The sequence below is a fragment of the Manacus candei genome, unplaced genomic scaffold (assembly GCF_025592945.1).
Source record: "Manacus candei isolate 608988 ecotype Guabito, Panama unplaced genomic scaffold, ASM2559294v1 h1tg000083l, whole genome shotgun sequence".
Taxonomy (NCBI): Eukaryota; Metazoa; Chordata; class Aves; order Passeriformes; family Pipridae; genus Manacus; species Manacus candei.
The window spans coordinates 1,149,313-1,168,373 of NW_026138131.1; the positions used below are offsets into that span (position 1 = coordinate 1,149,313).

Consider the following 19,061-nt stretch of genomic DNA (forward strand, 5'->3'; position numbering starts at 1 on the left):
TTGACTTCTGTGACCTGTAAATGACCAAACAGCTCTTACAGATGTTGCACCCCCAATTAATACTATTTTTTAATGAGCTAATCTAATGTTTCTGCAGCTGATTTGTGTTTCAGTACAGCAACACCATATCACCTAGCAATTAATCCCTGATATGGCAACGATCACAGCTACTATTGTGTGCAGATACCGTTCTCTAAGGGAAGTTTTCTTAGAATATGTTTCTATGCAATGAGATTTCTTTATCACAAAGATTTATTTTGTAGCTTGCTTCTCTCTGTCTCCCCTTCACAATATCTCTTTTGTGCAATTTAGATTCACGTTCACTAGGAACTGCTTCATAATGATGAATACCTGGTAGCTGAGCACAGAAAGACTCAGACCTAGGCAAAGTAGCCTTGGTTTTGTGTTGGAATTTTTAGTTTGGTTTGGGGTTGGTGGGCTTTTTTAGTTTTGGTTTAATTTTTTTTTTAGATAGCAAATATTAGGGCAGAAGTAAGACAAGGATAAACAGAATAGAAGTACCAATTAACAATAGCCAGGTAGGCGAATGGCTCAAAAAAAGCATTTTAGAATCAAAGGCTTTACATTTGAAGCCAGTACAAGGCTCCAGGGAGACCATACTGAAACTTTCAGCACTTAAAGAGTGCTTACATGAAAGATGGGGACAGACTTTTTAATAGGGCCAGTTGTGATAGGGCAAGGAGTAATGGTTTTAAACTAAATGAGGGCAGATGTAGACTAGATATAAGGAAGAAATTTTTTACAATGAGGACAGTGAAACACAGAAACAGGTTGCCCAGAGAGGTGCTAGATGCTCCATCTCTCAAGGTCAGGTTGGACAGGGCTCTAAGCAATCTGATCTAGTTGAACATGTTCCTGTTCATTGCAAGGGGCTTAGATTAGATGACCTTTAAAGGTCCCTTCCAGTCCAAACTATTCTATGATTCTATGATATATATGCCTAAACAGCACTAGAAGAATGCACCCTATACTCATCAAAGAATGTGGAAATTTCACATTTCATCCTGAATTCTGTTTATTGAGAGGCCATCAGGAGTCTTTTCACAGAGTAACTTCTTCAGAATGAAAATCTGTCTTCTGAAGTGTTTCTTTTAAAGAAGCTTGTGGGTTTAGCAAATTGTTTCTTATGTCTTTTTTGACAAGGACAGTTGCAGGTTTTCATTCATTTTGCAATGTACACTTTGCACTTGAGTATTATATGAGACAATCAGGACCAGAGGATATGCAGGGTCAGAATGCAGCAAGCTCATATTCACAATATCAGGCCTGTAGGTTACAGCAGAGGCACCCTGCAAATCTGTTATAATAAAGGGAAAAACTTTTTCTTTTTTTTAAAAAATTTTTGTACAGATTGGTAAATTGGATCCCATGTGAAGAACATTATCCATTTAATAAGTGGTAGGATTTACTTTGTTGCCTTACCCTTCTTGATACATCTGATTTTGTCACTTAAGACTTGTACCACACTGATTTGGTGGCATCTGCTGTGGTGGGATGAGTAGTTACTTGTCAAGTTTTCCACTGACAGATTTATTTTATTTTATTTTTTTACCACGAGAAATTGGGTACTTTACAGAAAAGAGGTAAGTCCTAGAATAATGAGGAAAAAAAAACCCTCAAAGATTGTCCTTGTCCCCATGTCTTTGTCTTTATTTCCCTGGGCGCCAAAAATTCCTTTTTGGACAGACTTCTGTGCACTGACCTTGGCATCAATGTCCTGCCATGACCTCACCACATTGTCATCATGCCATGGTCTCAAAATGTAAAATATCCTACTATAGGAAATTTGACACTACCAATATTACAATAACTGCAGTAAAGTAAACTGTAGAAGAACATGTTTCATGACAGTGGAAGCAGCACAGCTAGTAGATGAATTGGATTACTTTTTAGATGAATCTTCTATGGATCAGTAGGTTTATTCAGAGTTACTTAAAAAGCAGTTAACATTCCATTAGCAACAAACTGTGATCTGTGTCAGCAGTAAAACACTGTTCACTCATTTATTTTAAAATGAGCAGCCACTGCAGGGAGAAATAAAATTATGAAATGCCTCACAGACAAATAAATAGTAAGGCAAAGCCAGGGATTTTCTTTCTGTTTCTAAATACTAAGCCTTCCTCCTAGGAATATTTATAAATACAGAGTAGTTTTTCCCCTGATGTTTTCTGTGTGCAGGGTAAGTCAAAACATTCTATTTCTTCTGGTATTTTCGGTTTGTGATCAAAGAGGAAAAAAGTGCATGCTCAGATTTGGCTGCTGCCATGTTATTTCATTGAAGTAAGAGCATTGTTGGTTCAGCATTATGTCCTCTGCTAACCTGGCTTTGGTCCAAAGAGCTGTCTTGAAAGAATACCTTTCCTTGCAGTTGGCAGCAGGAATATATAGGGCCCTGTGACCCAGTGAGCTCTTTACCTGATCATCTTCTGTGCTTAAAACAGCCTTTACCTCTCAATTGTCCTGACTCAGACAAAATCTGACCCAGCACAGGAGTTAATATTAGGCTCTTATTATTCTTGAAGGGTAAGTTTGATATTCACAAACCTTTTTATATCTAGTGAGATCAGGTATAAAATAGTCTTAGGGTGTCATTGATACCATGGTGACTCAGACACTAGTAGAACAAGCAGTCTTGAAATCTGAGTTATGTGACAGCAAAGCTCACTCCAACCTGAGCTGCTAACAGCAGGCATCCTAATGACATTTTCCATGTCACCCTCATGTCATTCCCCTGTGTGGTATTGTGTCAAATACAGTTCAGCTGAACATCTAACAATTGGAAGGTTGATTGCTCTGTATTGTTTTGAAGCCAATACTGTGACTGTGCAGTCCTGCAACAACCTAGGGCAGATTGTCCCCACTACTGGACATGGCACAGAAAACCAAGAGCTCAACAGCTGGAGAAGCTGAACAGTATTTTAATAATAAATAAAAATTTAGACCTCGCTCCCAAAGTAACAAGTTCTATGTTACACAATAATGTTGCTTAATAGGGTTTCAATTCTTGTTTTAATTACTCTGGTAGATGAATCATTATAGTGAGACATAGAGAGAGAAGGCAGAAAGAAATATAAATAAACACATGGTGACTATACTGGTTAGAAACTTGTGTTTCTGCTAAGACAGTAACAAGCAGATGCACAGCTGACTCATGTGTGGCACATAGGATTATGATTAAGACATTGGCCATAAGTATCACAGTGACTTTGAAAAACTTGTTTTATTTTGTGAATGTTATACTTCTATAAATCAAAATATATGTTGGGTCATTAGAAGTAATTTTAGATCATTAATTGATATTAGCAATTAAAAATTAAGATCTATTATTTACAGTAATAACCAGTATCTCCACATTTACCTGAGATTCTGTTGTACCTGCACAGATTAATGTGAGGGGGGAAAACTCCTTTTTTCATCCTTTTCAGAAGGATGGTGCACTGCTGTGGAGAAACAAACTTTTGGGTTTTTTTTCTTCCAGTTTCTGGTAGTGGTTGTTCTGATGTGGTATGAAGGCATAGAAAACATTGTGGGGGCATCTTCAAAAGCCATAATTTTGAGACTGTGTTCATTCTCTCCCATTGCCTTGTAAGAAGATTATGATAATGAATAGTAATTTAGGATTAATTCATAGCTAAATCATTTGGACTGCTTTTTTTTAGACTTGAGCCCTAACTGCATCAACTGTGTTTAGCTCTATCTCCAGTAGTTAAATTCTTCTGCAGATTACATTTTTAAGGTGCAGAGTGATGGCAAACAGCTTGCCCAGCTGTTCTGAAGCTCAGATTTAATGGTGGGTCCAGACCTTTGAAGTGAATTCTCTAAGTTTAAATAACAAAAGCAGCATTTTGTAATCTTTTCCCATGCCAGTCCTTTCCTTCCATAAGTTGAAACTCTCATATTTTCAAAATGGCTCAGTAATTCTACTAAAGAGGAGGAAGTAAGTAATGCATAAAAGTGATCATTCTGGAAATCCTCCAGTGTTGCTGCTTAAAATCTGGTTTTTAAGATATGTACTTGGAATTAGCCCTTGCATTATAAAGAATACTGTCACTACACTGATAGAAATGCAAAGTATCAAGCTATGAAGTAAAACTGATTTTATTTTTAATAGTTTATATAGTCACTGTAATCCATAAATGAATGCAGATAATATGTAAAACATTGTGGATATTACAACCATACAACTACAATGGTCTTTATTTAAATCACCTTTGTAAGCATATTCTTAATATTAGAAGAATTATGCTTAGTTCTGTTTAAACTCTAAGAAACAAGAAAAATACAATAATTATTTTATATTATGTCCAAATTCAACCGATAATGGCATATCTTGCATAACTCAGGACTGACCTTGTACATATTGAAAAAAACACATAATTTTGTCCAGAAAGCATAGATTATGCATCTACCCCTTTTAAAATAGGTAATATAATTAAACTGTTCCTTTGAAAACATCCCTCAGGTATTATCCTATTGTATATCTGCCAAGGGGCTTTTTAGATGTTTGACTGTATGTCAGAATTAGAAAATCTAATATGTGTAGCAGCAAGTGCAGGTAAGCAAATTGTGCATAAAATCTCTGGATTGAGCACCATGTAATTTTTAAGTGATTCACCTCTATGCCACCTGCTATTCTATCTCTGGGAGAATTACAAAATTTCAAGCATCTTGCTAAAAAGTGTCATTTTAAATAGGAAAGCATTACTTTAAAAGAGCAAAACAAGGAAAACAAAGCTTTTACAAAGAAGTGGTGTCACTGAAATATTTCCTGAACACAAATCATTAGTTTTGAAACCGTTGCTGATCCATAAATTCTGATTTCTTGGAGTCAGAGAAACACTTGCTTAATTTATATATGCAGATAGAGCCTTCCTCTGAAATCTAGCTGGTTTTGTGGTCCCAGTAACATTTAAGATAAATATTGCAATAGCTTCTTAATATCTTCTAGATATATACCAGATACCACTACTGACAATGTCTTTCCTGTGCTCTGCACTGAATTTAGAAGGCCGATTTTATTATTACTTGGGATTACCTGGTTTCTGACCAAAATGGGGCATACTGCATTTAAAATGAGACATTAAACAGTGCCATTGCTGGTTTATATGTTCCCAACATTTTCTGTAATAGCTTCTCTAAAATGTGTGGCATAAACAAAATCCTCAAGCCCAATTTGTGGTAAAATGGTTTTACTGGTGCTCATTTGCACTGACCTACATAGGTTGTTCTCAGGCTCCTCATTCCTGAGCAACGATGCTCATTCTGTATTTGTGCCAAGAAAGCACTTCATCTGCACCAAGCCAATTTTTTTTGTAAAAGTACATTCTGCCATCAAAATAAAGGCACAAATACAATTTACATCCTGTTAGTAAAATCAGGAAAAACAATCTCAATGAAGAAAGAAGGCAGGGTTTACCCATCCAGTTATCTTACAAACATGTCTGTATAGATCTAATTTTCCACATTGCATCAAGAACAAAAAAACCCTAAATTTCCATCTAAAGTCATCCGTGGATGGAAAGAATGGAAAGAGAAATGCATTAAGAATAGCATTGCTGATTTTTTTATTCCGGGGAAAAAAAAAATCTGTCTCCATTCCTCAGTAACTTTTCATAGCCTTCTATATTTCAATACTCTAAAGCATTCTGCAAAATGTATTTAACACAAAAATACTGATGATGGATGTTTTATTTTACTTCTATGCTATGTATAACTATCTAAGATTTTGAAGTGTTATGGGATGAATAAAATAGGATTCTTATTTTATACAAAGAAAAGATGTCTTAATTAATGAAATTTTCCAAAGCAAGAGAATCTGACAGGTGTTAAAGCTCTGGACACATGGCATGTAATCTTGTTTCACCTTAGCAAAAGATTACCATCTTTGGGTAAGGACTTTATTGTGGAAGAGATCAAGGATTGTTTTTTCTTGCTTAGTTTCCATGGGTGTAATATGCTGAATATCACATAGAGTGTTCATTGAGACTTCTCACTGAAGTCCCATTAAACTAATATCCCTCTTAGAAAGCAAAGTGCTAGTTTGAATTACCCAATTTTCTGGTATTTTTTTTTAAACTCAATTTTTTTTCTCTGAACTTGATGACATCCACATGATATAAATAAACTGTTACATAAGCATCCAAAATCCCTTATAGAAAAACAGGAATAATTATTAGGGCTCAGGCACTCTGAACCTTCTGTGTAAAACATACAATCAATGCATATCATATGTGCTTAAAAAAAACAAAACCAAAAAAAACCCCAACACATCCTCCTTTTATCTGAATTTATTTGTTTCCTCACCAAAAAATTAACTGATCATAACTTTCTCTGTTTTTTCCTCAGGACCAAAGGTGCCCCCTTGATTGGTGAGGATGCTCCAGTGGTTATAAGTTTCCGATTTTCACGTAAATAATTGCGCTGTCGAACTGTGGATGATCTTATGTAAGTGCCAGTAGTAACTACTTTTGCTGCCACTGTGGGTGGTATATTCTGTGGAGGTAGTCCATTGATTTCATATGTCCACTGCATTGATTGTGTCTGAAAAGAATGAACAGAGACATGAAAAATAATCAGGGATCAAATACCTTGAAAATTTGTCAGCGATTTAAGATGCTACATTGATTTCAAAAGATATTTATCCTTTTCCGTGTAATGTACTGGAATAACATAGAATGAGAATTGCATTCCTGAAAGAGAGAACTGAAACCACATTTAGTTTATTCAGGACCAGGTACAACAAAGATGAGAAATTTGCCTTTCCTGGCTGATCTAAAATGCCTTTTTTATTCAGTAAATCCCATAACTCTCTATGTTTTCCAATAGTATTTAATTATTTCATACTATAATATAAATGCCTCAGGTTTATACTGAAGGATTTAATTGCAGCTTTGTTATTGGTGATAATGGTATTCTCAAATGGTGGAATTTTTGCATTAGAGTAACGAACAAAACTAAGCAAAAAAGATTCTGAGTATGCACAAGAGAATTGCAGTTTCATGTTGAAACCTTTAGTTTGAAGTGTATTTATGTGAATTGAAAATGACACTCTTCATTTGCTCTCTGTTTATAACTGGTCTCTAGGAAGAGAACATATGTTTCTATGTCATAACTTGTAATGCTTGGATACTTGATTCTTTCTGAGCATGTGGTTTTTATTCTTGCTACACATCCCATCTATCTGTACTTAAGGACTACTATTTCTATGAATAATAAGACTATATGACTGTCTACCTCCCATGCCTCATTTGTGTCCTGAAGCAGAATTTTGGTTGCTAAAAACTCATGTGTAACTTTTTCAGATCTTTCATTTTCCTTTCAAAATGTATCACTTTAGCTCTTGAATACAGGTCTTTATTCCAAGTCTTTAGCATTTTCCTGTTTTTACATCTAGGAAAAGGTACATTCCTGAATTGTAGTTTTCTTTTCTCCTTTTCTTTAAAAAAAACCCCAAAACCCACAAATAAACAAACAACAGAAATATTGCAAACTCTCAAATTATGTTTGTTATGTCCAGCTTTGTACTGTGCAAAAGAAGACCAAACCATTGCATGCCCGCTTTAGGCATGCACTGTCATCAATTCCCTCACAGTTAGTGGCTGGAAATTCCAATCCCCCAGTGTCTGGAGCTTTTTTTTTTTTTTTTTTGGTTTCCAAGATAAAACTAGATAAAATAATGCATGGCATAGGTCTTTTAAAATATAAATGTGAAATTTGTGTCTTATACAGAACATAGAACACAGTGCACAAACATAATATATAGAATATATCACAGACTTCGCAGCCTCAGAGCAGTGAGTCGTATTAAATAAGTGATATTTCCAAATTCCCAAGGTCTGCCTTTCCACATTTGGCACAGCACTGCAATCACACAGCTGTGCTGCTTGTGGTTCTAGAGCAGGTTTGTTGGTACTATCCTGGTGTGTTGAACTACAGAGACATTGCTGGTAGGGTCACCTTTCTCTCCTGCTTCAAGTCATAAGGTTTTATCATTGCAGCAAGAGTTGTACTTTATGTAATTCATCTCCCATTTAAAACTAACTTAATCTTCAGAACAATCAATTATAGATATCAGCATTACATCTAACATCATTTTTCATCCAAGGAAACAAAAGGTCAGAGAGGCTGTGTATACTCGGAAATCAATCTGGAAATCAGTGCAACAGTCCACCTCAGAGCTCAGGAGTTTTTCCCTCAGTTAACAGTCCAGCTTCCAAAATGGCTTTGTGGCCCATTTGCTCATTCCAGTTTGAGCATTCCATTTCTGCTTTGCTGCTGGGCACGTCAGTACACCAAGCAGATCTGGTCTACAGAGAGGTGCCACAAAACCCATACAAATTGTGACAAATTCTCACACAGGATAAATGCTACCAACCATTTCCAAAGCATAGTGTGTTTATTTGTCTTGTTATTTATTGCATTCTGTCAATTAATTATGGTCTAGGTAAAGCACTACAAAAGCCATAGAGGTGAGCAGTCAAACTCTAAATTTCTCTACAGTTATCCCATAGTTATAACAGCATAGAGAAGAGGGGGAAAAAAGCAAGTTAAAGTGGCTCTTTGACTGTATTAAGTTTTGTTACATGTTAGTTTTATACTTGCCAGTGAAGAAGTTTGACTAGATGTTTATCTTTGTTATCTTTCATATGCTTTTCCTATCGTTCTAATACCCTGTTCATTGCTAAAGTGTATTTAAGGGATATCACTGCAAGCAGTTTTGAATTTATATTGCAGATATTTAACAAGAAGTTTCAGAACATTAAACTGTAAACTCTTCAGCACAGGCTTTGTTCTCTGCTATGTACTTATGTAGCATTGACACTATTTCACAGATATGCTGAATAGACTTACAGCTCTTAAATGCCATCACCATATGAATCTCTAATTGTAGTGCTTCTTGTCAGACAACTGGTTTTAACCAGCATTTTGGTGACTGAATATATACTTTTCTGCACCAGTGTTGAAAGATTAGATGAGTTTTTTTGCTGTGTATTTTTAAAGAAACTTCAAAATTGGCAGTACTGATTTTACATAGTGTCTGCTGAATGACTCACCTTATTCCAATAAGATCAGTAAGCATGAGATCTTAGTACATATTTCACCATGTGTGCATAATTTTTCAAAATTTTCATTACTATTTTTCTAAAATCAAAATCTAATTTAAATTTAATATTATTCTGTGTAAAACAAGCAGATTAACTCATCTTTATTTAATACTGTGAAATGAACTAGTAACTCTACCGACTGCAAAGATAAATTCCAGCAAAAGCAGGTGCAACATGAACCAACATCAGTATCTTATGTCCAGAGATAAAGCTGTCATTTAAGAAAAGTGGCTCTCCAAAGTTAGCTAATTATTTTATTAACTTCTGTACAAAATGAAATGTTTTATCTTCCTTTACTACAGCAGCTAACCAACTGAGTTGAAAGAAAATTTAACCTCAGGGTCATATTCACTGTGTGCAAGTCTCATTGATTATTCCAAGGTCAGAGAAAAGATCTGTTAGGTATTTTAGCCAGTAATTTAAACTGAGTATCAAGTAACTAAAAAAATTAATCTCTGCTCATGAAATCTACCCATATTGTAACTGTACTGTCTATAGTGTTAGTAACAGTTTGAAGTGGGATTTAAACAAAAATGGTGGACTATGCCATCTCTCAACTCCGTTTATCATCAGCATAAAATAACTGATATAGACTTCTGCGTAGTAATAACCTTTTGTTAATTTCCTGTTTGCTATAAAGATATCCTAGATTGTATGTTCAGTGAAAAAAAAAAAGACTGTGGCTTGACTTTGTGAAAAAAACCTGGCTATTCTGTTGCTCTATCAGCTGTTCTGTGGCAGGAGACATTGGTATTTGCCTGATGGAAACTCATTGGGTTCAATGGGGAAATCATGGGTGTTATGACATGAACCCTTTAGATAGAATCCATCAAGCTAAAAGAAAAAAAAAAGAGCAATAACAACAAAACACTTCACCCTAATTTATCACCATGAATTATGGTAGTCCATCTATTGTAAATCATGTATCACCATCCAAGACAGTCAGAGATGGTCATTGTGAAAAAAGTGTGCATTTACACAGTGACTAACTGAAAAAAAAATACAGTTGTTTCAGTTCAGCACTTTCTGATAAAGGGGAAACGTGTTACACACATGGAAAAGAGTTACTATAACTGTCAGCATAACTTGGAGTAGTTCTTTGTTTAGCACTAGAACCACCCAGAATTCAGTAATTTTCAAGACAACCTAGACTTCAGTAATTTTCAACAAACCTTAGACAACCACAAATATGTGTTTTACTAGAATACTTTATTTCCAAGGGTAAAATATTAGGTTTTCAAAAGCTGCTGAAGCTGTAAGTATTTTCTTCAGTATAAGTCTGTTCAGCTTAACTTCAATAACTATTCTAACCAATAAGAAAACTGCAGCAAGAAAACTTGACTTGCAAGCTGCATTTACTTGCCTTAAAAATGGGAAAAAAACTCCCAAATCAGAGGAACTCTTCCTATTTTTAAGGCAATGCAGTTTACTGTATCAAATTTGGAACAATTCTAATACTATCTCTGGTAGTAACAAAGTCTGAAGATGAAGGCATTGAATCTGCTGCAATCTGTGCTATTGACTAGAACAGAATTATAAAAGAGAATCTCTGTTAAGAAGATGTATCTGATATAAACACAGGTATTTAAGAATCCCAGGCTCCCTGTGATGAATATCTAGGCCTATTTCACACGTAATTTAAGAAGAAAGACCAGACCACATTCTGAATGTCCTTGACAATCTGAGGGAGGATTTCTTGCTGAAATGAATTACTTTCTTTTTTCAAAACCTCAACATTCCTGAACAGAAGTGTGAAGAGAATAATAATTTGGCTCACTTGGTTGGAGTAATGGCCACCTGCAGAGCTAAATCGTTCTGAAAAATGTTTTTAAGAATTCAAAACTGAGCCACACACTGCCACTTTTTACTAAATAAATTATTTAAGTAAGTCATTTAACCATCTTGATGGCTGACTGAGTAATGTTCATGAAGTAATGTATTCAGCAAATACTGGTAACAGTCATCAAATAATTTATATAAAAGTCTACTTTTTTTTGTGTCCAACCCATTTTTACTGACAGCTCATGACTCACAGGATTAATTTGCAAAACACAGATCATCTATGTGTATTCACTGTAGGCTGGAAGTGCTATTGAATTACATGCTAATTAATTGCCAAAAAATGTTTATTAGGAGAGTGATAAATATTGGGAGCAAGGATCAGGAATTTCAAGGAATATTGTATGCCAGTTAGCTTCCAAACAGTGTGAACTCTGCAAAATCCAAATAAAATTTGCAAGACTTCCAAAACACCTAAACCACAGGAAATTACAGGTAATGCATCAAATATTTCCTGGCCCTTAATTTATGCTGCACTTGTGACAAGCAAATAAATGACCAATTATGATCAGTGTATATGGAATGAAATTAAACCAAACTTTTATGTGAACTGTGTAAGGGAAGAGCAGAGGCAAGAAAACTCCTGGATCAAAACAATGATAGTCCATTAAGTGAGTGAAAGAGAGGAAAAAACCCCAAAGCAATAAAAAGCAAGTGATCTAAAGGCACTCACTCACCACCTCCCACAGGCTGACAAATGCCTACCCAGGCTCTGACAAATTTCTAATGAAGAAGATGGCTGCAAATAATTTTCTTAGGTTAGAGAACATTTCCAGGTAGAACTGAAATTTCCTTAATTGACTCCTGCAATTCAAATATTAGGTGTTTCAAAACATTGCTCAGAGGTTATGCAATCAAAATCCTCCAGAACTGAACACAGTCTTAATACCTTCATATAGCAATGGTCCTCATATTTTTATCATCTTTTGGCATTATCAGAATTATAGTCTCAATAAGCAGAGTAACTATTCCTCATGCTTGTGAACGAAAAATGTTGAGTATTGATTCTGCACTCTGCTTTTAATCATAAAACTCATGTCAACATCAACACAGGTGATATTTAATGTGAAAGTATTTCATTCTGTTTAAGAGATACAATTTAGAATAACATTAAACTATAGTAATTAAGAAATCTACCACGAACAAGGTAGAACGTGTTTCCACCAAGCTACTGAATATGTAATAGTACTGTTTGCTGGTAAGATATGCAAGCTTTCACAGACAAGTTTAGAGAAGCCACACCTGGGTACTGTGGCTGGCACGCTGCATCATTTATTTCCAGAACAGCATGACAAATGGTTTTGATATGCTATCTTCCATAGGCTAAGTTAGTGATTATTCAGTAATAAAGGTGCACAAGCCTGACTTCTGGAGGGCTTGATAATGTTACCTGCAATCTGGTTCACTCTGACACCTATTTTATCATTTAAGACTTATTGTGTGTGCCTTCTGCTTTAGAATATCTCTGAAGTCTCACACATGAATTACAAAGCAATTGCTCAGGTCTCTAGCTGAATTCGGCACAGTGAAAGCAAATTAACTGCAAGCCAACAGGAATACACGCTTTTCCAAGGATTTGCCAGTCTCCTGGTAGCTCCACCTTGTGCCTGGCCATGATTACTACCCCAAGAAGCCTTTGCAGAGCATCCCCCTGCTCCAGATGCATCTTGCCATCTCTCAGATCTGTTGGTTTTCTGTTCAGCTTGACAGGCACACCCCAGCTCTGAGATGTCACTGCAGCTGAGGAATTCCTTTCTTTCCTCACAGCATTTTATGGTTTATTTGAAAAGTGTGTTCTCTTCACTAATTTATCATTAGGGGCAATACTTCTTTTTTTTTTTTTCAGTTAGAACTGTACTGTTTATGTAGGCAATTATAAATTTGGAAGTTGGATTATAGAACAAAGCCTATTAAAAAAATGCTCTTCAGGCACCGTGTCACTGTTTCTTACTTTAGCTCAGTTAGGTTATGATGTTCTCTTTCAAAGCTACATATTTTTTCAAAGAAACAAGCATGATTATTTTCCTTACTGGCTTTCTATTATATTTCATTCTTTGATCTAAATACATTTTTAAAGTAATTTTCTATGTCACTTTTGCAAAATTAAGATTCCTAACAGCTATTTAAATAATTATCTAACTTCAATTGTTTTGATATGTAGCTGACTGAGAACAGAAGTTTTAATGATGGTTAAAGAACTTTAATTGCTTCAGCAAAGTAATTAAGGTTCCCTACCATTAATAAAATCTACTGTAAGTATTCATGAATATTAAAGTCTTAAAGAATCCACAACATATCCCATGAAGTACCTGATTTTTGTGCAGAAAATACAAAATAGGCAACAATATTTCAAATATATATATATATATACACATTCAGTTAATAAAATGTACACACATCCTAGAGGCAAACTGTAATATATATATCTTAATGCTAATTAGCTTCTCAGCATTGGGTTCTCAGCAGGGTAACAAAACAAAAAAATTTGCATGTATAATATTTGAGTTTAATGTTTAAAACAAATGGGGAAAAGATGACTATAGGATCTTTCCCCATAATCCTAACCTCCTATTTTCCTTTACAACACAATTGTAATGATGAACATAAACTAAAGAACTTACACTGTCATCTCTGCTACTTTACAGCTTAATTATTGCTGTTCTTTGAAGCACACAAAAATTACAAGTCTGCTACTCACTATTCAAAGAATTTAATAATGAAAATATGAGATTGTTAGGACTATGCCTTTACCCTCAGAAATGCAAAGGAAATTTTAAAGCAAGAGTACTGTAGTCTTTTACTGCAGCAGCATCAGAAGAGAGGCACTGTAAAAGAAAAGAAGCTTCCTCACCATTTCTAAAAATAGCCCAAAGCCTCAGCCAGTACATTGGATAGAAAGGATACAAGCAAGAGAGGTTCTTCAGTGTTAGGTCTAACATAATTGCATTTCACCACCTCCATTGTTATTCCCCAAATAAAAGTGATTTAATACCCCTTTTGCCGTCTAACTAAATCTGTCTCAGGTCACTAATGAAAAGGATTTCAACAAACACAAAAGGCAGAAATGAGTATCAGGTATTCTCAACATGTCACCAAATTTAATTTCAGGTCAATGTTGAGAGCACAGTAGCTGAATTACGCACAGTTGCAGATGCTCTGGCTTCCATTAGAACTACAGGAATGAAAGCTTGTGTGGAGAGGAATGGGGGAAGTCTGGACTACACAAAAGGCTTACCAATAAGAGCAAAGAGAACACAAGCCTCATCAAAACATTACTGAAACCACTTAATACTTCAGTTAGAGTAAGAACCTTAGAAATATCTCTAACATACTGTGATGGAGTTATATCAGTCCAAAATGCACTTATGAGCATCAAGAGTCCTCGATGTATTTTTCAACATACAGGAATAGACACAACCAGATGTGATCTGATATGTGTATGCAACATGTATGAGTGACTGATTTCCTACACCCATACACAGTACCAAAAGTGGAGATCTAAAGAGCCATATGCCTAGATCATAACCAGAGCCTAAGGTGTGAGTAGATGTGGGCTAAAAATCCAATTAGACAAAAGCCATCTGTACTGATAAATTCCAAAAAGGAAATAATGACCTTTGACCATTGTGTTTGTCCCATTCCAGAGAGATTTATGGTTAAAACTCTTTGTTAGTGATGGAAGCTAAGTCAAGGACAAGCATAGCTAGTACATTTACATGTGTCGTGCCTAAAAACAGGAGTTCCGTTCCAGAACTACATTAGATGTTTCTGAGCTCTGTAGCTGTGTAACACAGCACCTTGTAAATAGAACAGAATATATGAAGAGAACAGAATGTATGAAGTCAGCTATCTTCTTTTTCAAATGGAAGAGTGATAATCATCACTGCTGTTGATGTAAAGAGACTAAATTAATCAAACATTTAATACAGTAAAAGAAAACAAGTAAGAGGGATTAAAGGACTTTCTTGTTTAACCAGGATTTGAATTTCTTATTCACTGTTGTACAAGTTGCCACTTACAGAGATAAAACAGTAGAGTGATTTGCCATGCATCTTTTTATCAACTTTGTTTCGACCATCTTATTTCTTAAATCAATATTGCTGTTTTTCATCCAATATAGTAGCCTGAAAACATTGCCAGCGTGCACTGAATAGATTTAGAGTGCAAACTATGATTTATAGAGAATGTGGGGTGTTTGCTGCTACTGTATGTTTTCAACAGATTAATTCCTGCATTCATATGAACATTTTTATTACTGAAGGGATAAATGCCTTAAAATGTCTTCTAACCTTCAGATTTACACAATATATTTGCTTACAGATTATTTTTGCTTATTTTGAAGCTTGCTTCCAAAGAGCTATTCCTGGCTTTGTGCTCTGAAATTCTATCTTCTACAGTTTAGAACCTAGCTTCTAGTGCCTTTGATCCTAAGAGGAATAATACAATTAAAATCAATGACCTAGGCCTCACATATTCAACTACTCATATATTCTCCACCAGTTCTTAACATGATTATTTTGATTCTTTGTGAAAGTCATGTTGTCTATGGAGTTGGGGCAAATGTATCAAGATAAGTATCTGTCTCTGATGCAGATAGCAAAGGGATAACACAGAAGTTAAAATACAATATGCTTTTCCAGCTTGTCACGTGCCAATTTGAAAAATTTAGTTTTACTCTTGTCCATTGTGAAGAGCAGCAAAATAATCACAGCACGTGCAGCTGTGCACTCCAGTGCTGCTCTTTGGTGTAGGATTTCTTTTCCTGCTTGCACTCCTGAAGGTGTATTTGTGTACTGCTCTCAGGAAGGCTCACCTCGATTACCAGTGTTGCTGTGTGCTTCTTGCCATACATCCTTGGCTTGTATCCCACCGTTATATGGGTTCCCCCGGTGCCTGCTGGAAGAAGTTCTCCAGCTTGTGGCATTACAAGGAAATCAGGATCGCTGCCCGCCAGGAAGTGTGCAGTGAATGGCTCTGGGGAGCTACGGAAAAGCACAGGAGGTTATTGTGCATTTTATAGTATCTTAATAAAATTTATCTGCATTTAGGTCACCATAAGGTGTGACTCAGGAAAGACGGCGGCCCGTGGAATGAATATAGAATATTAATAGCATTCTTACTTACAGAGTAATTATTCTGTAGTAAATGTTTATTTATAAATATTTGTATTCTTTTTATACAGGGACCTGCATACTGGTCTTCACTTTCAAACACACTCATATACTTTTATAAATATTATAATAAATACAGAATAATGATAGAATTTGCCACTAGAAAGAAAATAATCATTTGACCTGTAAAGATATAATAACAGTGATAGAAGTAAATTTCATATCAGAGTGAAAATCCATTTTTCCTATTAAAAGCACTCACTTTTCCAATCTCTAATCAAATAAAACTGACAAGCTACCTATTTTATCATGTTTTATGACCAGAACTGAATTTGCAATCTGGCAGAGTGTTACCAGATTAGGAGGGAGTTCTGAAAGCCTTGAAATAAAGATATGGAAAATAATAAATTTCTATCACTGCTTTTACATTTTTCATATCCCATAAACTGAACACCTTAAGATATTGCAATAATAAAAATTAGGTTCCTCTATTGATATTATTTTATAGCTCTTATCGCAAAGAATTTCTGTCACAGGTCCCACAGATCTTTTCCAATGGTTTGTTTCATGGCAGTGCTGTTGGACCCAAAGAAAATGCTAATTCCTGGTAAAAACAGTGCCTGAGTACAACAAAACAGTCTTAGGCCAATCCCAGACTGAAGCCTGTCTATTGCAGTTCCTCAGGGAGTCCTTGCCATAAATGTTCTCAGCATGAAAAGAATATTCATTTTTGTATTTTCTGGTGAGGCACTTTCTTTTTAGTCTTTATATGTGTTGCTAAGGACAACTCTACTGCTATCTGGACAGAAAGAGAACATATGAAATTGGAACTAGAAATACAATGGGATGGTCAAAAATTAATCCATAGCACTTTGCCACCATACAGCAGGGCAAGTGTCATACACGCTTAGAGGGAACACATTTTCAGTTGATAAAACCTGAAGAAAAACTAATAGCATCCCAAATAAAAGCTGTTCAAATCTGTTTATTCATGGACTGTCACACCAGAAATAACACCGCTTTTCAAAGAAAATACTCACAAAGAAATGAAATTTAATATTTTATGGCAAGTCATATCTCTACGGAAATGTCCCACATTTCCTGGACAAGCTCTGTTCTGTGGGTGGTAAGCTGGGCCTATGTCATCTTGTTTAAAAATAGCTCTCCTTTGGAATATGTTCTCACGAAAGGTTTTACTATATTCAAAATGCTCTCATGAAAAACAGGTTACACCGTAGATTTATAGAAACAAACAGTGCGATTGTAGAAAGCAGAAACCAAAAAGCTTCTGTTGCTTAAAAAAAAAATAAAATCAAATTAACTGATATTTAGCAGTGCCATTAGATTTGGGTGCATCAGCAGATTTAGCCTAGCTTTTACTTTAGGTGACAGCAAGGTGGGCAAAACTACTGCATGTCTAAAACGACATTTTGTCTTGTGACATCAAACTTATGCTAACAACATCTTTTTGTGGTGCCTAAAGCTGTGCAGCTGAGTTTATAGCCCTGGGCCATAAGCACTAATCCTGCTATGGCCTGAGTTCCCATCTGTGTGCTACCTAAGCCTTGAATTTTCACATCTTTGTTTCCCACAAGGCCTGCTCAGCTGTGAATGCCTAGAGCATACTTACTACACAAAAAGAGCAGGTAGGGGATGAAAAAGAAGTGATGGCTCTTAGACTGAGTAGCAGGTAGAGCACTCATCAAAAATGTGTGAGATAAATATTCAAACCCTCGTTCTGGAAACAGAGACCTGAACATGGGTCTTCATTTCTAATATCATTGCTCTATAGACTAGACACAGGAACATATTAAGACAGTACTTTATCTCCAATGTTCAGTCTGCTTTCCAGGAAGTAGTTAGGGATGACAACTCCTAATAAGCACTTTGAGTCTTTGTAAGACATACAAGAGCTTGACTCTGACTACAGATGTAATGACGAGATGCTAAGGGGATAAGACAGGGGACAGGCCACAGGACACAGAAGACACAAAAAAATAAGGATTTCAGTCTTGAAGAAATTGTTTCTTAGCAGGGTGTCATGCAACAGAGACCTCAAAGCAGTCAGAAAACACACAGGAGAAAAAGCTGTAGTTTTTGCCTGAATAGGGGGACCAGACAGTTAAAAATGAAACTGTCACAAAACTGATCTACAGTTGTGCATTCAAGATACTTACCAAGTCAGAGAAGAATAATCTTATTGCATCAACCTTGTCACATTTTAGTTTTCATTTTAAAAAAATGGAGAAAAAAATAAAGAACTTTAAAGAAAATCTGCATACTTCTTGACAGCATAGACACAAGGTAATAGAGGCAGTTATATTTTTTTTCTGTGTTGTGTAAAATATATAAAAACATGAAAACCTATGTGAACACATATAGTCACACCTAAAACCTCCCTGTTTCCTTCCCCTTCACTCCCCAAAGCTTGGTAGTTTTAAACAAAGCAGTGTGGGTATTTACTGGATGCAAAATGTTTCTCAGAGTAGAAACTATGTCCAAATAAGGCAAATAGAAATTCTGACAAATTAAATGGGTAGCCTTAATATCATCATAATATAGGCCAGCAGGGATTATGATGACATATAGTTAACTGCACAAAAAACTAGCAATTAAAAAATTACACACAATCAGAAACAGGAACCTTTCACAATGCCTGTAGTGCTGATAAATCATGAACTGTTTTAAAGATAAATCTGAAGATGTCCTCTCAAGAAAGAACAAGAGTGTTTTCATTGGTATCCATATTACATGGGTTACACTGGCACGCTGGGTACCTCACTAGCATAAATAAATTGCTTTCTCATTCTCATCTTTTACAATAAAGAGAAAGCTGGAGATCAAATTCCCAGAATACCACCAGAATTTCAGATATTATTGCTTTCCATGTCTGTATATTTAGTGTATAATTAAAAATTAATAATTATGTGTTTTAAAACTATTAAAATTTAATTCCTCCTTTTGATTACTCCCTCAGGTAAAACAG

At 35.5% G+C, this 19,061-nt stretch overlaps 1 protein-coding gene across 1 annotated transcript in view; it reads right to left on the bottom strand.

The window, feature by feature from the left end:
• Positions 1-4,024: 4,024 nt before the first annotated feature.
• Positions 4,025-19,061, bottom strand: part of CFAP47 (cilia and flagella associated protein 47) — a 287,854-nt gene continuing 272,817 nt past the window's right edge. Inside the window, exons 63-64 of the mRNA XM_051811713.1 lie at positions 15,778-15,946; positions 4,025-6,561 (exon numbers count right to left, since the gene is read on the bottom strand). Coding sequence (XP_051667673.1) covers positions 6,340-6,561; positions 15,778-15,946 — 391 coding nt within the window. The 3' untranslated portion in view covers positions 4,025-6,339. The remainder of the gene's footprint in view (positions 6,562-15,777; positions 15,947-19,061) is intronic.